The sequence below is a fragment of the Bidens hawaiensis genome, unplaced genomic scaffold (assembly GCF_021521415.1).
Source record: "Bidens hawaiensis isolate Kalapana, Puna unplaced genomic scaffold, B.hawaiensis_p1.1 tig00004478_1, whole genome shotgun sequence".
In the NCBI taxonomy this organism is placed as follows: Eukaryota; Viridiplantae; Streptophyta; class Magnoliopsida; order Asterales; family Asteraceae; genus Bidens; species Bidens hawaiensis.
In genome coordinates, this window is record NW_027491271.1 from 344,315 (window position 1) to 366,572 (window position 22,258).

The 22,258-nt window shown below is 38.1% G+C and overlaps 1 protein-coding gene and 1 pseudogene across 1 annotated transcript; both read left to right on the top strand.

Annotated features, from left to right (window-relative positions):
* Positions 1 to 1,191: 1,191 nt before the first annotated feature.
* On the top strand, positions 1,192 to 6,076 carry LOC143626727 (disease resistance protein At4g27190-like; annotated as a pseudogene).
* A 908-nt stretch (positions 6,077 to 6,984) lies between these two features.
* LOC143626728 (uncharacterized) lies at positions 6,985 to 10,440 on the top strand. The gene is made up of 5 exons (XM_077096719.1): positions 6,985 to 7,230; positions 7,455 to 8,147; positions 9,364 to 10,119; positions 10,239 to 10,269; positions 10,385 to 10,440. Exons 1-5 carry the CDS (start codon positions 6,985 to 6,987, stop codon positions 10,438 to 10,440), a joined length of 1,782 nt encoding a protein of 593 aa, XP_076952834.1.
* Positions 10,441 to 22,258: the final 11,818 nt, after the last annotated feature.

The window sequence follows — 22,258 nt, forward strand, 5'->3', positions numbered from 1 at the left end:
GTTGAGTCAGTTTTATGAACTCTTATCGTAATACTCTGAAGATATGCTACCACGTTAGATATTGTTCAAATAATATAAATTAAAAAAAAAAGAAGAAGAACAAAACAGAAGTAATTATGAATTATTGGTTCTTTATCAAACAGAAAGGTGACCAAGACACATCAGGAAAAGAACCAACGCACACATCACTTTGTTTAGATTCCAACCCACTCTCATTGTCTCCCTATTTTACCTTACCTTGGCTTTCCTAAATCATTGAATTCATTTCAGGTTGCCTGTTTTAGTGGTGGTGCATATTTGAAGGTAAATCTTATGTTAATTTTCAGATTAGTTTTAGCCATCAAAATTTTGACTCGGCTTTTATCTTACATGACATAATGTTAGTTTCTTTTTGTTAATTTGATTACTTTTATGAGTTTATATTTTATATTTGTTAGGAATTCCATATGTAATTTCACCAAGACACCAATTGTTAGTGTTACATGCGCAAATTGGTTTCAAACGGCTCACTTGTAATTCTAGATGTGGTTGAAATAACCGAATCGAAACAAATTCTTTTATCATTTTAAGAGACTATATGTTAGAAAACTTTATTATAATTTTAATAAGGAAATTTGGATTTAAATAATCCCACCTTTAATGTATTGGCCAATAAGAATCCCACCTCCGGTATTTCCCGCTGGCAGTCCCACCTTTTCAAGGTTTTTTGTTTTATAATCCCCCGTTAAAAATAATTAACGGGGTTAAGTTTTTGCTGATGTGGCTGGTGACTTGGCATTTTAAATATCCTACATGGCATTTACTTTTTTTCCCCTCTATCTGATTAATTACATGGCTTTCAGTTCCAAATTAACTTCTTCTTCACTCCAACAATGGAACACGATCAATCCAAGTTCCTCCTCGATTACTATTAATCTAGTTCCACCGTCAAACCACCGCATCAAGCGTCGTAGACGACCACGTCACCACCGCCGGATTCTCATCCTCAGACTGTGACGAAAGCATCGTCTCATCACCACCACAACCACCATCGCCGGAGGATGAAATTAGGGTTCCGGTGAAGGCCAACAAATTAATATTATTCTCACACAGAGTCACCAAATCATCACGCGCTAAAACGCAGCCTAACGTCTCGGTAATCGAGAACCTCAAATTATCACTAAGGGAATCAAAGCACCTAGAGATCTCCTTATGACTATCAATAATGAGTTTACCAAGGCGAAAAGACGGAATGGCAGCGAGAATGGAAACGGTAGCAACAGTGACGTCAGGATCTGGAAACTCGAGGTCGTTGTGGATGCCGGTGCAAACGGTTTCCCAGAGATCGGTGGTGAGGCGAGTGGATCGGATGATGTATGGCGAGTGAGGTGGATGAGAGATTGAAGTGGGTTTGGGTTAGGGTTTGGACTCGGAACTGGGGGATTTGTTGGCGGAGGATGAGCCAGACGATGAAGATGATGACGCCGGTGAGGAGGATGCAGCCGATTAAGAAGACGAAGAAGCGGTGGGCGAAGGTGGCGCGTGGACGGGACGCGTAGTATGGGTTTGGGGTGACGTGGAAGTATGTGGATTGGGGTTGTGGTGGGTAAGTGGTGGTGGTGGTGGTGGTGGGGTAAGCTGGGTAGCCGGTGACTGTGGATGATGAACGACAGGTGGTGGCGGTGGGGTAAGCTGGGTAGCCGGTGACTGTGGATGATGAACGACAGGTGGTGGCGGTGGGGTAAGCTGGGTAGCCGGTGACTGTGGATGATGAACGACAGGTGGTGGCGGTGGGGTAAGCTGGGTAGCCGGTGACCGTGGATGATGAACGGCAGGTGGCGGCCGTGGATGATGAACGAACTGATTGAAATTATTATTATTATTATTATTATTATTATTATTTCTAGATAGACATGTAGGATAATGAGTGTGTATTCCACGTAATTAATCAAAGAGGGAAAAAAAAAGGTAAAAGCCATGTAGGATAATGAAAATGCCAAGTCACTAGCGACATCAGCAAAAACTTAACCCCGTTAATTATTTTTAACGGGGGATCATAAAACAAAAAACCTTGAAAATGTGGGACTGCTAGCGGGAAATACTGGAGGTGGAATTATTATTGGCCAACCCATTAAAGGTGGGATTATTTAAATCCAATTTTCCTTTTAATAAATAATGTATTTACTTGTCTTCCTTTGTTATTTGGCCGGATTTATTAAATACAAACAGTAATGGTTTTTAGATATTCACGGCGGTAGATTTGGAGCTTTAGGGGCCGTTTAATTTGTAGAATTTTGTGAATTGGATTATGCTTGGTTGTGAAATTATTAATGGAATTGGAATCTTGGGAAATTTAAATGTAAAAAAATGTCCTTAATAAAAACTATCGTATAGTGTTAAAAGAGTAACATCATCTTCACTCTCACCTACCCTTTCAATCACCATACCGCCAATTACATCTTAATTCCATTTCTTCTGGTTGTGTTAAAATCTGGTTCCTATTTTTTTCTGGATTTTTAGTGTTAAAGACGTGAGGGCGCTTCAGTAATTATTTTGAATTTCAGTTAGATTTTTTGGAAGAAAAAAAAGTAGGAAAAAAGGAATTTTATGCATGTGATGTAAATCTCTTATTTTGTATACAATTGCTATTTATATAGTTATATGGTATATTGATAAGTTTATAAATGTTGAGTTTGTCCATCCACACATTCACTCATCTTTGCTACCAGATGCCTCTCAACTTCATTCCTACTTTACATTTTGGTTTGATTTATAAGTTAAGTTATATTAACTTATAAATTATAATTTAAACCTTTTCAATATATTGATTTATTATAATTATAATTAGAGCTTTTATATTGATTCGAAATATGCTGTATGATGGATAAACTATTATTTCTCTAAGGTTCTTGATCATTTCACACATGTTTGGGCTGGCTTTGCTATTTAAAATGGGGTTGCGGCGCAGTTTGTTGTCCGTTTGTCTGCCACTTTATTGTAATCGCTTTGTAGTAACTAATTACTATGATAATTTCATAAAAAAATCAAATCATTTTTCTTCTTCAATGTTTACATTGTTGCCTAAATTTTCATCACAAATCATTTCTGTTGTCAACCATAATTCAAAATTTTGAATCATTATATGAATCAACACCTCTTGGTATTTAATTAAGTTTTAGAATTTATAGAAGCAGATGATTTTTTGTTGTTAAAAAAAAAGAACTAGAAGATAGAATATTGTTCTTTAATAGAAAGCCATGGTTAGTTACCCAAGACCATCAACCTCTTTTGTAGTTCATGAGGAAGACCACAACCAAAACGAAAGCTGAATTGATTCCAGGGATTTGATCTTCAAAAAAGCATTAAAATCCCTTGAATCGAACAACTATAATACCCAAAAGATGGCTCTACGTGGAATGGGTGGTATTGGAAAGACCACAATGATGGAAGAGCTGAAGAAGGCCGCCAAAGAAAAAAGGATGTTTGATTACACCGTGAAGGTTGTTGTTGGGCAGAATCCAAACCCAGTTTATGTTCAACAAACTATTGCAGAGTACCCTGGTGAAGCTCTAACTGAAACAACAAAAGATACAAGGGCTGAGCGTCTTCAGAAAAGATTTGAAAACATCTTGAAAGAGAGTAAAAAGAAGATTTTGGTGATACTGGATGATGTTTGGGAGGAGTTCAACCTCAAAGATATTGGACTAGCGAATCCTTTACCAAATGGCTTAAAGTTGTTGCTAACGTCTCGAGATGAAAGTGTTTGCATTCAGATGGGTGTTGAAGCTAGTCTGATCATCAGAATTGTTGTTTTGAAAGACGAAGAAGCAAACAAACTATTTTGGGAAATAACAGGACTAGGTTCATATACCTATACTGAACCTGACCTGCTACAGATAGGAGATGGTATCGTAAAGAGGTGTGGTGGTTTGCCTATTGCCATAAAAACCATTGCCTCCGCTTTAAAAGTTAACAAGGAAAAGTATGCATGGACAGATGCACTTATTCGATTACAAAAGAAAAGGTTTTATGGTCTTGATCTTAAAGCAATATTTGAAATTAGCTACATGAATCTCCAAGAGGATGACCTTAAAGCAATTTTTATTCTTTGTGGCTTGTTCCCAGAGGACTATAATATTGCCAAAGAGGACTTACTGAGATATGGATGGGGATTAAACTTTTATGAGGGGTATTCTATAACTGCAAGAGACCGGGTACACACTTGTGTTGACAAACTCATAGGTTTGAACTTGTTGATTAAAGCTGATCAAGAAGGATGTGTCAAAATGCATGATCTCGCGCGCGATTTTGTGTTAAACAATTTTTCAGAGGAGAAGCAAGCTTCAATAGTGAACCATAATAATAATGTTGCAAATCAACTTAAGGAAGATGATTCTTATGAAAGAATTCTATTAAAGTGCATAGGTATGCATGAGTTTCCTGAAAATTTTAATCACCCAAACCTTGCACTTTTGAAGCTAATGGATGGGGATCAGCTACTCATGTTTCCTGAAAATTTTTATACAAGAATGAAGAAACTTGAGGTTGTGGCTTATGAGCATATGAGTCTAAAGTTGCTTCCGCAATACTCGACCAACCTTCGAGCATTGTGTCTTTATTCATGCTCATTGGTGGACAGTGATATATCTTTCCTTGAAAATCTTATAAACTTGGAAGTACTCAGCCTTGTTGAGTGTCACATAAACAAGCTTCCATCAAATATTAGGAAGTTGAAAAGGCTAAGGTTACTTGATTTAACTGGATGTTATGCTCTTGGTATCGATGATGGTGTCTTTCAAAGCTTGGAAAAACTTGAAGAGCTTTATATGAGAGTGTCTAGAAGGAGCACTGTTAAGTTCACAGATGCCAATTGTAAAGAATTAAGGATGCTTTCAAGAAAACTTTCTACGTTAGAGCTTGAATTCTATAAGAATAAGGCACAACCAATTGATGTCTCCTTTGAGAATCTCCAAAGGTTTAGCATAGCTGTGGGGTGTCTGCTATATAGGGACGATTTAAAGTGGTGCCACAGCGATCGATATTCATTCAAAAATAAACTGTTTCTAGTGACTACAAGCATTGAACTTGTTGAGTGCAAAATTAGTGAGTTGTTTAGAAAAACAGAGATACTTCATTTGGAAGTGAACGATATGAGTTATCTTGAAGATAATTTAATGCATCCCCCTCAAAGTTCCTTTTGCAATTTAAAAGCACTTAGTATTTCTAACTGTGGAGGCTTGGCATACCTCTTCACAGTTTGTGTGGCTAAAGGTCTGATCAAACTGGAAAGCCTCGAAATTAGATCATGTAATGCTTTGAGATCAACGGTAAATTCTGAGAATAGTGAAGACAGGGTTATCAGATTTAACAAGTTAAATAAGTTGTCTTTGCATAACCTACCGGAGCTAGTAAATCTATGTGACCCTCACAATGTAATCGAGTTATCACAACTGACGGAATTAATACTTTATGGACTTCCGAACATTACTAGTATCTTTCCCGAGAACGATATTAATATTTCTAAAATAAACCATACTTGAACAAAGAAGTAAACATACATCAATCACTTTTTGTCTTATATGTTGATTTATGTATTACAAGGCCTGCTGATTCTTTTTTCCTTTTTTTTTCTTTTTTGCAGGATGTGATCCCAAAATTGGAAATATGGCCATATGAAATAACTGGCAGTGAGGAGGTTAATAATATTTCTATGTTGAGAAATATTAAAGTAGAAGACTGTAATAGTCTTGTGAATCTTTTTCCAAGCAATCCAATGCGATTACTAAGTCATTTGGAAGAGCTTAAAGTTAGACGATGTGGTTAAATTGAAGTACTATTCAACATAGACTTTGGTAAATTGGAGCAACTAGGCAGCAATAGCAACTTGAGAAGAATTGAAGCGATGGAACTAGTGAAACTAAGAGAGCTATGGAGGATAAAAGATACTGAAAACAAGTACTCTCGCCATTTCATTGGTGGCTTACGTTTTGTTGAATACATAGAAATCAGGAATTGTGCGAGGTTTAAAAATATAGTGACGCCTAGTGCCACCAATTTTGATTTGAGATCACTTAAGGACATCAGTATATGGAGTTGAAAAGAAAGGCGTCAGGGTAAAAATGTATTGGTTAAGAATAGACAAGAGCAAGAGGTATGACTCTCAATTTTTATATAGTTAATTCACTTACTTTTGCTATTAACTGAAGGCTTGTTTATTTATTTAAAAAAGTTCACATGTTACTTTTGCTTATTTAAAATAGTTCACACGCTTGTAAGGAATACCTTTTGATTAAACCACATATGCCCTTAGTGCTTTTTGGATCTTCTGTCATAACTCTTTCAATGTTTTATGGGTTTCATTTGTTTTCGGTTTCACAAATAGCTATATTGGTTACTGGTTAGACAATGAATCCAAAATTAGAAAATATGGAAATAATTAGAAAATACGGTGTTCATTTTGGGTCTTTTACTTTCTACTTCATTCAAATCAGCATAACATTTGTTAAATTCAAAATTTTCCAGCAATAGAATGATTTGTGAATGGATATATATGTTTGGACAAGAATTGCTAATTGCATTTGTTGTTGGGATATTTTAATTCAGATTAATACTATGTCAAAGAAAGAGAGATCAAAAGTGGGTGATAATATGTCTATATTTGCTTTCCCATCCAATCATATCACACCCAATTTCCATCACCTTTGTAGCATTAAGTTTAGAAGGTTTGCAGGGGTGGACGTAGTGTTTGATATAGAGTATCTAAGTAACAAAGATGATCAGTTGGTAATAAATGAACACCAACCATTGCCATTGACATTACCATTACTCCCCTACCTTAAAGGTTTACATTTAGATGAAATGCATACTTTGACTCATGTGTGGAAGTGCCACAATTGGAACGAATTCTTCATTCCTCACAAACACCAACCAAGATCCTCATTCCAAAACCTCACAACCATATCCTTGTCCAACTGCCAAAGCATCAAGTATTTGTTTTCACCTCTCATGGCGAAACTTCGTTCCAACTTAAAAAACGTCTGCACATCGAATTGTCATGGTATGGAAGAAGTTGTTTCAAAAAGGGATGATAAAGCTGAAGATGAAGAAATGACAATATCTACAACTATCAACACAAACAGCACCTTATTCCCTCATCTTGATCATCTTGATCTCACTTGCATGGATAATCTCATGCATATCGGGGGTGGTGTTACCAAAGGTGCAACTAATGCCAGTCATGCTCAATCTAAGGTATGTTTTTTGTGTTTTCACCTAAGATTTTCGATTCAAATAGATAGAATGGTTATTGCAATTTCATCATTGTTCTCTTTCATAAAAAGATTATGAATCACATAATTATATACACATCTTTTAGGGATATTTAACTCAGTGGAGGATAAAAAATAACCAATAAAAGAAACTACATTTAGCTTCATTTATTTTATAACTTAAATTTGGAATTTCATTTTTTGCAGTTTAAAATGGATGTGGTTCGCTGGTCCTTATGCCAATACTCTAGAAAGATAGGTATAAAAGAATGTCATGGTTTGTCAAGTGTGATCCCATCTTATGCAGCCGGACACATGCAGAAGCTTCAAGAGTTGTGTATAGGATGTTGTAATACAATGGAGGAGGTATTTGAAACTAAACAGAAGATCACCAATAAATATATCGGTGTTTGTGGTAGTAGTAGTAGTACTACTACTATAGTAATTCCAAGACCAACAAATAGTACAATGCATAAACTCCCTAACCTAATGAAACTGGAGATCTTTCACTGTAAGCATTTGAAATACATATTCACGTTTTCCACACTTGAAAGCCTCAAGAAACTCGAAACGTTGACAATAAGGGATTGCAGGGCAATGAATGTGATTGTTAGGGAAGAATATGTAGAAGATACGACACCATCTAAGGGTGTGGTATTTCCTAATCTAAAATCAGTTATACTAGACGGTCTAACAAACATTGCAGGTTTTTTCATAGGGATGGATATCGACTTTCAATGGCCATTGTTAGAGTATGTTATGATTATTGATTGCCCCAAAATGATGGTCTTCACATCTGGTTGGTCGATGACTCCGAGGCTCAAGTACATATACACACAGCTAGGAAAACATAAATGTGAATGTGACATCAACTTTTATGTGACACCCACGTTGCATCAGGTAAAAGTTACTTTACGAAAGGAGAAAAAGTACAATCCAAGTTGGAGTTGATTATAATTAATAATAATTATAAAGACTTCATTATCCAACAAGTTATGCATTGTTACCTTGGTTTTAAAAGGCTAGAAGCGCACAAAAGCAACAGGGTCTAAAACCAAAGCGCAAAAACACACTGATTTCCGTACACGAGGTGTAATATATTTATATGGTTTTTAAAAAATATCTTATAGGTTTTAAGCATCCCCTACCCAATTTTTAGCTATAAATAAGCTTTATATAACATTTTGTATATAAATTGCATATGTGTACAACCTAAAAAGCATGTGATACAACAATCTGCATAAAAATGAACCACGTACAGAAAGAGCATGCCTCAGGTGTGCTTTGTTTTTTGTCTAAAATTCACTCTCGCTTCTGCTATTTGTACGTCATCTTGTGTAGGCAAAAGAGACAAGGTCATCGCCTTATGTCGCTTTGTGCTTTTTTGCATTCCAAGCGCGCTTTTAAAACTAAGGTTGTTACTGAAGTGGATCAAAAGGATTAATGGAATCATTTAGAGCAGACATAAGTCATAGGTGTTTCATCCAACTAAGCCTAGCAAAACTGGTGGGTCGGGCAGGTTGGTAACGGGTAACAACGGGTTCTACTCAAGACGGGTACTTTTTAAAAATATCTATTTAGCTTGATCAAAGAGGTTTTACTCAAAGGTATTATTGATCAAAGATAGAATCGGTTGAAATGAAACGTTTTAGAAGAAAATATAAACATATACTATCATTGCGATAAGCAGAAGCGGACATATGTGTCTGGTAAGGGGGGCGGCCGCCCACCTTAAAAATTTTTTTAGTGTTATTAATTTGTATGTGAAAATCTCGATCGCCCTCATTAAATTTAGTGTTAAGTTCCGATGTCGCCCCCCAAGAAAATAATTCCTTGGTCTGCCACTGGCAATAAGTGGCAACAGATGACGGTGTCAATGAAGCCGGTAAACATATATTATCATTGCGATAAACTAGAATATAAGAATATCCTTTCTCGGCTGTTGTATATTTTGATTGACCCAAATTGACCAAAGTTAAACCATGTGAAACTACCTTTTACCCAAACTGACCATTATGTATATAAAGAATGGGCCATGGTTACCACCTTTGCATCTAACATAGTCTTACATTGCCTTTGCGGTTTATTTATTAATTTTTTTATTTGCTTTTTGTAGAAACCATCCCCAAGCAGTTTAGACGGTATAAGATCATGGCCTGCTATCCTAGACAGGAAACCTTGGTCATTTCATAATTTGATTGAATGCATCTTATATTCTTATCGCGATCAAAAGATCTTTCCATCCAATGAGTTGCGACAACTGCAAAAGCTTGAAACAATTCATGCAAACCATTGTTATGATATAGAGGAGGTATTTGAAGTAGCATTGGAAGTGGCAAACAATGAACCACAAACTGTTGTCAAATTACCAATGCTAAGTCAAGTGGACTTATGCAATCTACCCAATTTGAAGTATATATGGAAGAGCAAACAGAGGAAAATATTGGAGTTTCCAAACCTAACAAAGCTGTCTATTAATGAATGCAATAGTTTACAACATGTATTTACTTGTTCCATGGTTTGTTGTGTCATGCAACTTCAAGAGCTACATATACGCAACTGTGGAAATATAAAGGCAATTGTCAAGGAAGAAGAAGATTGGGATGCCAAAGCGACTGAGATTGTGTTTCCTTGTCTGAAGTCCCTAAAACTAATAAATATTTCAAGTCTTGAAAGATTTTGTTTAGGGAAGGAGGATATTACATTGTCATCCTTGGTTACCCTTGAAATCAAGGATTGCCCAATAACGGTTTTCACTGAGGGTCGTTCAATTACTCCAGAGCTAACGGTAATAGAAACAAGTTTTGGCCCCTTTAATGTTAATGCTGGAGAAGATGACATCAATACCTTTATAATGACAAAAAAACAAGAGGTGAGTAGATGATATTTCCTTATGTTTCTTTCTTTATAAATATTTGAGAAATAGCCATTTATGTTTTGCTAAGTTTTTCTCATTTTCACTTAATTTGTTTTCAAATTTATGTTTTGCAGGGTTATAAGTTTGGTGATGTCGATGAACAAGGTAAATACTATTTTTTAGTCTATTGTTATCAGTTATCATTATTACATATATAACATTTTTTTATGCACACTAACCCTCATGCTTTGTTAATGGTCATGTGCATGTTGGATTACAGGGAGGAGGTTCCGTGTCGCTAATTCACTTTTGCCCACATTTTACAGTATTTCATAGTAGGTGTCTATGTTAAATAAACCATATTTTAATAACTATATATAATTACTTTTAAATGCATGGCTTCAATTTAAGATGAACTAAAACCTGCAAATTTCCTATATATTATTAATCAAATTGTAATGGGGATTGGGGAGTTACTATTCAATTTTGTGACTTTAAAATTTGTACCATATGATTTATCATCCATTTATTCATATGTACCTTACTTTTGATTGGTTCTCTCTTTTTATTTTCTTATTTCAGTGATACTCAAATGCTACTTGATTTGTATCATGTCACATGAGTTCATTTTATTTCCTTGAGTATTAATAAGTTTGATTTGTCTTCGATCAAAGTATTAGTAAATACAATATTACCCTTATGGGATAATTTGATTTTTAATACACTATGTACTTTATAAGTTTTTATTGAACTTATGTTTTGCATTTCGGTATAAGTTTTGTGAGTTAAAACACCTCAACGTGTGTGTGTTTCAACATTTCTATGTATATTTTTTTGCCGGTTTCCACTACGAATGTTTAATGAATTCTCTTGTTTGAGAACTATGTATCATGCATAAACCCAACGATGAAACATTGCAAATCCTCAAGTTCGGGGTGTTTCAGTATATTGATACAAGAGTGCCACAAAACAATATATATCAAAAATACCCAGGTTTGCAAAAATCCTCTCATTAGCACAAAATTCATGTTTGTTTCACAGCTAGCAAAAATTCGCTCGTTAGCACAAAATTCATGCTTATTCCACAGCTAACACAGAAGTCAACTAAATCTTTTTTTTCATATGCATATTCAAATGAAACTTTTGGGTGGACCTTAAGAAACTTTGTCAAACCAAGTACTTTGGTCATGGTATGCAAATTGATATGGTTATAAGTTAAATTTAGATAGCATCTTTCTCCTCATAACATATATATCAACTGAATTAACTTGGCACTTGGAAATCAAATTCAAGACACAAATAAAACCAAAAAAGAAGCAAAAATTAAGTAAAAAGAAAAAAGAAAAACATATGAAAACATATATCATAAAAGCAAGCTCATATATCATAGCCTTAAAAAATAGTCGGTTTGTATCATCATTAACATAAAGAAACAACATAGGCTTAGATGAGGCCAAGATCATCGTCATAACCTTTATCACCCAGATATAGACTCAGATCATCGTCACAGTCACACTCTCGTTTATGATGTTCTCTCGTTTTCGATAAAAAAGTCGGGGATCCGCCACAGCCATGGAAACGGCCGGTGGTCGACACGTCGCCCCTAGGATTCTAAATGGAACCCGAAAATGATGACGACATCATAATGCAGAAAGATACGAAGCAGAGAAGAAACGAATCATGAGGAAAGTAGTGGACCACTGCCGTTATACGAAAGCCGTCGGCAATGACAGAGCAACAACTTTGTTTCTCTCTATATGAAACATCATACCGTCATAATCCTCCACATCGCCGCCTAGGGTTTCCAGAACGGTACCCAGCAACACAGAAGACAACCAGTGTACCTCGAACCATTGTGGCCGCCTAGGGTTACAAAAATGGAACCCGACAACACACAATGGCAATCGAGAATTGATAAGTGACATCGAGAGTCAAAAGCACAATCTAGATGAGAGGAGAGGAGGAGAGATAGATGAAAGATGAAGGTTTATTTCTCTCTCTGCTATTCATTTTGGACCACACACGTGGAAAACTTGTGAACATGTCATCAGATAAAAATCACGTACCTAACCACGTGTAGCACGTAGAAGCCAGGCTTGTGGTTACAATCAGTTAAGCACAGCATACTACACACTAATGCCAAATTCACCCGTAAATGTATATTTGGGGAAGGTTAACGTACAAATGAAATTAACATGCTAAACGTGAGAATCAAGTAAAATAATTATATATACAAGTAGAGTAATTATGTAATTACTCTATGATAATTACTCTACGATGTAATTAAATAATTAATCTACTTGTATATATAATTACTCTACTTGATTCTCACGTTTAGCACGTTAATTTCATTTGTATTTGATCCAAACCCATATTTATAAATTACTTGAAAATACCAAACAAAAAACAAAAAAGCAGCCCTTAAAAAACCCAATCTATACTCGAAAAATGCACACACACACAAAATAGGGATTTTTCATTACCCATAATAGTGATTTCAAATACACGGTTTTAGAATACTCAGTTTTATATCCGACCCGAACCTGGGTACATATGGCATGATTTTTATAGACAATACCCAAACCCGAATCTGACCCAGTTATGGCAACTACTCGATTTTCCAATGCCTAGTCATAGAACCCGGTTTCATACCGGGACGGGGTATTATAAAAACCTGATTTGTGCACATCTAACCCAACCCGTTACCAACCAACATACAATTTTAAGTCCAATTTCAGCCCTAGAAAAAAACAATCGGGCATCGCAATCTCTTCTTCCCGAACCTAGCCTCCGGTTAGCCTGAGCTCTGGCCGCCCATAAAGCTTTGTTGATTCGATGGCCAATCACCGATCCTATGTTAAAGGTATGTGATGATCTTTGCGACATCTTTAATGCCCATTAGCAACATATTATATTAACAACAATGCCATTAAGGCTACCCACTTATATTCTCCCAATCTATCCATTCTGCTTGCCTAATCTTCAACAGGTTGCTAAAATCTCATTGATTTCAAACCCTCAAGCTCAAACTGAAGGTTCTGCTGTTGGGGTATTTTTTGCTCATGAGAAAGCCCAACAAATATTATCCTACATGGGTTATATTATTATTGATTAATAATAACAAGAATATATATATATATCTTATTTCTTTTTTTGTTACTGAATTCATAACACAAATCAATTTTTGATGTGGGCCACATTTTTTGGTGGGCTTGACTTTTTGGTCAAGAAACATGAAACAAGTATAAAGGTTTTTTGTTTGTGTGCACATGGAGTCTGTCGAAAAAGCAAACAAGGGGTTGTGTGGTTTATTTTCTTTTGCTACTTCCGCACACAAGAAGAAAGACAATTATTGAGAATTTTTTTGGTGTTTCTCTTCTGCCATCAACAACGTTTACGAAGAGAAGAAAACTAGTTCTCTAATTTTTGGTGTTTCATGAAGATAAGAGACGTGCCAACGATCGATTCATTCTCTCATTGGTGATACCTCTTACTTGTTAGTCTCTTTGTTTTTGATTCCGTATACTTGAAGATTGCTTGTACCAAGTATATGATGATTTGTGTATGTCTCTAGTATTACCTAGAGAAGACTTTGTATTGCTATTATTGGTGACAGTGGATTTAAAACGACTCTAGTAGTCCCTTGGTTTTTACTCTCGCATTGAGAGGTTTTCCACGTTAAAATTATTGTGTCCTATTTACTTTTATATTACCTATTTGTTTGCATATCCTCATTGGTTCATTCGGGTCGGGAAAAAGTTTAGCCAAACGAAGATTAATTCCGCAATTTTGTTTACTGTTCGTGGCTAGGTGGTCGTTTTTCTCAACAGAGTGGTATCAGAGCTTCGGCTCTTTTTCTTGGGTTGAGACTTGTTTGAACGCTGGAAGCTAATACATGTAGGATGGTGAATTTGAATGGTTCTAATTATCATGTTTGGAAAGGCAATATGGAAGACCTTCTTTATGTGAAGGATTATTATTTGCCTGTTTTTAGTACCGATAAACCTGAAGATAAAACTGTTGAAGAGTGGAATATTTTGCATAAGAAGGTTTGTGGGTATATTCGGCAATGGGTTGATGATAATGTTTTGAGTCATATTAGCGGGGAGAGTCATGCTCGTAATCTATGGACCAAGCTTGAACAGTTGTATGCTCGGAACACCGGGAACAATAAGTTTTTCTTGATTAGACAATTGATAAACTTGAAATACCGTGATGGAACTCCTGTTACTGACCATTTGAATGTTTTTCAGGGTGTTATTAATCAGCTTGCAGGTATGGGTATTAAGTTTGAATACAAGATACAAGGTTTGTGGCTTCTTGTTACTTTATCGGATTCTTGGGAGACTTTTAGGACATTGTTGTCCAACTCCGCAGCTAACGGTATTATTACTATGGAATTGGCTAAATGTAGTATTATAAATGAAGAGATGAGAAGAAAGTCACAAGGTTCCTCTTCACATTCAGATGCCTTGATTACTGAAAGTAGGGGGAGAAGCCATAGTAGAGGTCCGAGTAATAAAGCAAAGCACTGCAGTAAGTCTAGAGGGAAGTTTGAAGATTATGAGTGTCATCATTGTGGTAGAAAAGCGCACACAATTAAATATTGCAGACAACTGAAAAAGGAGGACAAGAAGGCTACCATAAGAAAGACGACGGTGACGAATGTACTTCTGAAACTAACACTGCCACCGAAGAGTTTCATTTTTGTTGTGATTATGATAGGGTGAACATTTCATGTGATGTTTTAAGTTGAGTTGTTGACAGTGGTGCTACTTGTCATGTGACATCATAAAGGGATTTTTATTCGTCTTATACTCCTGGTGATTTTGGGAATATCAAGATGGGTAATAATGGGCTATCAAAGATCGTTGGTGTTGGGGATTTTTGCTTGAAGTTTGATACTGGGATGGATTTGGTTTTACACAATGTGAAACATGTTCCGGATATTAGAATTAATCTGATCTCCGCAGGCACATTAGATGATGATGGTTTCCACAGTACCTTTGGTGGTGGAATTTGGAAACTCACTCGTGGTTCATTGATCGTGGCAAGAGGTGAAAGAACTTCAAAGTTGTACATGGCCCATCCAAAGATTTCTAGAGACTCGGTTAATTCATTGACGAATTCTGATATGACTGATATGTGGCATAAGAGACTTTGCTCACATGAGTGAAAAGGGGATGTCTATTTTATTGAAGAAAGATGCCTTGTCCGGTGTGAAAGATGTTCATTTGAAGAAGTGTTCTCATTGTATGAATGGTAAGCAAAAGAGAGTTTCTTTTCAGAGTCATCCGCCTCATAGAAAAGAAAGTATACTTGACGTATGTGGTCCTATGAAGACTAGAACACTTGGGGGCTTTGTCACATTTATAGATGATCATTCGAGGAAGGTACGAGTTTATACTTTAAAGTCTAAAGATCAAGTATTTGATGTGTTTAAACAGTTTCATGCCCTAGTTGAGAGACAGACTGGGAAGAAGCTCAAGTGTATTTGTACAGACAACAGAGGTGAATATATTGGTCCTTTCAATGCTAATTGTAGAGAGAAAGGTATTCGACACCAAAGGCCACCTCCTAAGACACCATAGTTGAATGGTTTAGCAGAACGGGTGAACAGAACTTTGGTTGAAAGGTTTAAGTGTCTGCTCTCACATGCAGGGTTGCCTAATTATTTTTGGGGAGAAGCTTTAAATACAACGGTACATGTTATTAATCTTACTCCTTGTATTCCTTTGCATAATGATGTTCCAGACAGGGTTTGGAGTGGCAAAGTTGTTTCGTATCGTTATTTGCGGGTCTTTGGATGCAAAGCATTTGTGCATATTCCCAAAGATGAAAGATCAAAGCTTGATGTGAAGTCCATACAGTGTAAATTGCTTGGTTATGGGCAAGACAAGTTTGGATACATGCTATATGATCCGGTTTTAAAGAAGCTTGTAAGAAGTCGTGATGTTGTGTTTGTGGAAGATGAGAGTTTGAAAGATATTGAGAAGACACAGGTAGTTCCTCAGTACACTGATGATCTCATTGATATGGATCCTATTCCTACTCATCATTCTGAGCCACATCACAAAGATGGTATTCAAAATGACGAAGAACATGGTACCGATAATGTTGATAATCAAGAGCATGTAGAGTTGGATGAGGATATACATCCCGAGTTACCAGTAGATATGCATGCATTTGTCCCACTCAGGTAGTCTACGAGAGACCGTCAACCTTCTACTCGTTATTCTATTGGTGAGTACGTATTACCAACTGATGGGGGAGAGCCCGAGTATTATAAAGAGGCCATGGAACATAAGCATAAAAGAGATTGGGTTGAAGCCATGCAAGATGAGATGAATTCCTTGTATGAGAACAATACATTTGATGTCACACCCCCATCTTAGGCCTAGGAGTGTGATCAATAGTTGGTACCACATTTGTAAATAAATCAGAGTAGCGGGCTAACGCGGAAGTCTTATAAAAACATGTGGATTTAGATTATAAATATTTACAACACAAAAGACATAACAAAAGTCTCGTTTAGGTTTACTTGTTAATAAGTTTACAAAAACATTTAATATTCAAAAAAAATATCCGATCCATCTGATTCTTGAGCCCTTCGTCCTTCAAGATCTAATCTTGGTTACCTGCAAAATATTAGAAATTACGTCAGCAACGAATGCTAGTAAATATGCTGACGCTAAAATATTTTCTTTACTCAATTACCCCTCGAGACCACGTAAGTCTCGGTCCATCTTGGCTTAGGAATAATTAAGTTAAAACAATATCATTATGAACTCGATTCTCTACACTAGGTCACCTCAGCAAAATACCGCAGCGTTTTGACATTACTTAGGTACCATAAATATACACATGGTCAGTCTCACTCGAACGTACTTAGGTCCGGCCCATCGTGGCTGGAGGTCGTGACCAAGCGTGGTGCGATGTGCCCACCGCATTTTACCACATATGTAAGTGTAACGCCCTGGAATTTGACTGGTAGACAAAAATCAAGGAATCATCGGAAACTATACACTTTGGGGTTCTGGACGATAAGTTCGGAACCCATATCATTGGAGAAATCTGCTTTTATCATTTGAAATGTTTATTTTATAAAACGACATTTACGCCTGGAAAATATTAATTTTTATGCTTTTGAAAAATAAAATGTTCTTATTTAAAAAAAAAAAAAAAAAAAAAAAAAAAAAAAAAAAGATTTTAAATAATTATTCGGAAAATGGTTTATAAAAGTTTTGCTGAAAAAGTTTTAGTTTGTTTAAAAACTTATGAACTCGACTAGTCTTGACCCGTCGGTAGCCTAAACCCGAACCCGAGTCACCCGAGTATTTAAGCGGAAAATCAAGTATTCTTACACCATCTCTTTCATTTCCACCAACACTTCCCACCCAAACACTCCCACTTCTAGAGAGAGAGTAGTGAGAGAAAGTCATCCAATCTAAGATTCGAGTCCACCAATCTGTTTATCGTTGTTGTCGGTAAGATCTTCTTGAAAATCATACGTTTTTACAACCAAAACCCGCCCCGAATCGAGCAAAAACTCCGACTTTTGTGTCAAGTGTGTTCTTGGTCAAAAACCGTCATTTTTGGTGTCAAAATGCAAGCTTTTGTGTTTAAAAGTACTAGGAATCGATACCCCTTTCAATCCCGAGCATTTCCATGTCAAAAACTTCGATTTTGGGTCAAAAATCTGGAAAATCTGGAAAACCCGTGGGTATCTCCGTCGCCCAGCTTGAAGGAGTCGAATCAGACTCATTCGATCGAACCAGTCGATCGAATCAGTCCAGTCGATCGAACCAGTCGATCGAATCAGTTCATTCGATCGAATGTGTCGATCGAACCAGTCCAGTCGACCGAATAGGAAAGCAACCGAATGGTCTCCAACTCATTCGACCGAATGAGCTTCGTATTCGATCGAACGTCTGTCTATTCGATCGAATGAGTGTCTATTCGATCGAATGTGTTTCTATTCGATCGAATGTGTGTCTATTCGATCGAATGTGTTTCGATTCGATCGAATGTGTTCCTATTCGATCGAATCAGGTCAGAACCAAGCTGTTTCGTCTTTAAAACCTAGTTTTTGCTCGAGATCGTGTAAGGCTTACACTCTTAGACTTAAACTGCGTTGTTAACTTATTATGTCCTTGTCTAGACTTAGAGGATCGACGTTTGACAGCACCCGACCGCCCTAGCAACCACACCTAGTCAACAAGGTGAGTTCATAGCCCCCATTTTTCTTTTAAAGCCTTTCAAATCATTGGGGGTGAAAACATGGTAAATGTACACGTTTTGACAAAACACATTTATTCAAACATTACTTATCATAAACACTTGACAAATCTTTTGCAAACAATGAACATTGGGAAAACAAGTAATCATGGCAGGTTACGCGTACCTTAACTTTCTCGGAAGTTGTGTATGCATAATCAAATATTCAGGAGTAAATATGGGAATCACTCAGCGTTTAGGGAACATTGGACGTTTGGAAATCAAAGTCATGTACCCGTTATACTTTATCATGAAAACACATTATTCATTGGTCAGTCTTGTGATCGTGTGAACAGTGGCAATATAGGTCACAATAGTGCATAGGTTTGATCTCCAAGTGGTCGATTGGTAGACAGGCCGTCACTAGATGTGGGATTCTAAAGTGATCGATTTAGAATACACGTGACCTATGGGGTTCTTAAGTGTTCGATTAAGAATCCGAAGGATCTCTTAAGTGTTCGATTAAGGATCCGAAGGATCTCCTAAGTGATCGATTAGGAATCCAAGAGATACTAAAGTACGCTTTAGAATTCTCTCATGGTACCCAAAGTGATCGATTTGGGTTACCATCAAGGAAATCAAGTAGCATAGTGTGGTCTTGTGTGGGGTCGATGTCAGGTCTTGTGTGATCATTATGCATCATTATCATTTTTCATCATGGCATGGTTACATATGATTCTTGGGTATCTTATACATATATCCTTGATACCGTTCCTCCTGCATGCATGGAAACAATAATTGGAATCTTTATACGAAACTCTTGCAGATTCAGTTGAGATGATAAGCATACCAAGCATAGTAGGATAAGTTGTAGGAGTGGTGGGTTAGCCGATGGTACACCCTATATATAAACCCCTACAACTTAGCCTAGTATGCTTGTGTAGGGCTTATCACTACAGTATTAGTTAACCTATGAATTCACTCATCTACTTTTTGTAGTTGACGTTTTATTACATGTTTTCAGGAAATGAAGCAGGAAGTAGCTAATAGCTGATAGAGGCCTTAGAGAGATGAAGGCTAGGCTAGGAGTTGTTTGGAAACTTGATATTTTGTATTAAAACAATTTGTTTCATGTTACCTGGATGATGTAATATTTGACAGTTTGGTTATGTTTATGCATTTAGACTTTTATACTATTGTGCTCAATCAATCACGACCTAGTCGCCACGCCTCGGTTTTCCGCCATTACGACCGGGGTGTGACAGATTGGTATCAGAGCCAATGGTTATAGGGAATTAGGAAACCGACCTAGACTATAACCTAGGACCCTTAACTCTAGATAATTCATGCATCACTATCACACGCCCACACTTATGTGCTTGCTATGTGCTTATGTGCTGCGTCTTTAATTGTGTCTATCGTAGCGATGTATTCTTTGGCTATTCCTTATCCTGTTATTCTTTTCCCGGTATCATTCTTGCGCGTTCTTTTTCTTTTTCAGAATGCCTCCTCGTCGCTCGTCCGTTAATGCTGACCCTGCTGACCTCGCTGCCATCATAGCGCAGCAAATTGCAGCAGTTCTTCCGGGTCTGGTTAACAACCTAAGGCAAGAAGGAACCTCGGGTGCGCCACAAGCCCCAGAACCGAATCCTACTCTTCAGGCCGACAGGCTCTATAAGGCTTTTACTAACACTGGGCCTACGAGCTTTAATGGATCCGAGGGAGCTGCTGGTCTTCTCCAGTGGTTCGAGAAAGTCGAAGCTTCATTCAACATGTGCTCTTGCCCGGATGAACTCAGGGTCAAATTCGCGGCGAGTATGTTCCACAAACGGGCTCTCACGTGGTGGAATATCGAGATTAGAACCAGGGGGCGAGACGCGGTCTTAGCCTTGCCCTGGGCCGAGTTTGTTGAGCTAGTCACGCAGGAGTTCGTTCCGAGAACCGAACTCCAGAAATTGGAGGCTGAGTTTAGGGCGCACACGATGAAGGGCGCCGATCACATGAAGTACACGGAGAGATTTCATGAACTCTCCCTATTGGTGCCCCACATGGTCACCCCAGCTTCACGCGCTGTCGAGCAATACATCAGCGGTCTTCCGGACTCTATGAGGGGCATTGCGGTTGCAGTTGACCCCACTACACTTAAGGCAGTGATCGATCTCACTGCCCGTTTGACCAGGGAACAGCTCAGGTCCGGTGTTTTGCATCAGGATAAGGGCAAATCTTCCGATGGGAAAGCGAAAAAGGGGAACAATAGGAAGCGGAAAGCGACCTACTTAACTGCGATCACTGGTGCTACGCCTATCAACTCCATGGCCCCCGTTTCAGCCGCAACAGTTCAGGGAAGACCGAGAAAGGAATATACTGGGCCGCATCCCAAGTGCAACTTATGTTCTTATCATCACCCAACAAGTGAGTTGTGCCGCAAGTGCACAAATTGTGGACGATTCGGACACCTGGTGGGGCGCTGCAGGAGTCCTGGCAACCAACTGGCTGTGGGGAATGCTAACCCTCAGCCTAACCCTGCTCGAGGCTGCTTCGAGTGTGGCGCGATGGACCATTACAGAAATCGATGCCCTCGCGTCACCAACGTTCCTCCGGCTCGCGGGAGGGCCTTCACCATTGGAGCTGCCGAAGCACGCCAAAACCCCGATGTTATTACTGGTACGTTTACTCTTAACAACAATTGGGTGTCTGTCCTATTTGATACAGGAGCTGATAGGAGTTTTGTCTCTTGCGAATTGGTTCCTTTGCTGAAATTAAAAATTTCCGAGTTGGAACCTGCCTTGGTTGTTGAACTTGCTAGTGGAGAGTCCACACAAGTGAGGTCTGTCATTCGATATTGCACCCTTACTCTTGTCACCACATCGTTCAGTATTGACCTTATACCTTTTCGTCTTGGAAGCTTCGATCTAGTTGTGGGAATGGACTGGCTGTCTAGCAATCGCGCGGAAGTAATCTGCGCCGAGAAACTTATTCGTATCCCTCTGTCTTCTGGTGAAATTCTAACCATTCAAGGGGATAGGTCGGGTGGATGCCTAAGAATCGTTTCTTGCTTAAAAGCCAGTCGGTACCTTCGAAAGAAGTATCCCGCATTTCTAGCCCGTGTTACTCTCAAGGAATCCAAAGTCAAGAGACTGCAGGACTTCCCTGTCGTGCGTGAATTTTCTGATGTTTTTCCCGATGAGCTGCCTGGACTTCCTCCTAGCAGGCAGGTGGAATTTCGTATCGATCTTATTCCTGGTGCTCTCCCTGTTGCTAAGTCTCCTTATCGTCTAGCTCCGCTGGAACTTCAAGAATTATCGAATCAGCTTCAAGAACTTCTTGGCAAGGGATTCATTCGCCCTAGCTCGTCTCCATGGGGAGCCCCAGTACTCTTCGTCAAAAAGAAGGATGGGACTTTCCGTATGTGCATTGACTATCGGGAGCTTAATAAACTGACCATCAAAAACCGGTACCCGTTACCGAGAATTGATGATCTCTTTGATCAGCTTCAGGGTGCTACGTTTTTCTCTAAGATCGATCTGCGTTCTGGTTACCATCAATTGCGTGTTCTGGAAGAGGATATCCCGAAAACTGCGTTCCGAACTCGTTACGGTCATTACGAGTTCATGGTTATGCCTTTTGGAATGACCAATGCCCCCGCCATTTTCATGGATCTGATGAATCGCGTTTGCCGTCCATATCTCGACCAGTTTGTCATTGTTTTCATAGACGATATTCTCATTTATTCTCGTTCGAGGACCGATCATGAGCTTCATCTCAGGCTTATTTTGGAGCTTCTCAGGAAGGAACAACTATATGCCAAGTTCTCCAAGTGCGAATTTTGGCTAAAGGAAGTTCAATTCTTGGGACATGTTATCAATGTCGACGGCATACACGTCGACCCTGCCAAGGTAGAAGCCATCAGAAATTGGGTAGCGCCTAAAACACCTAC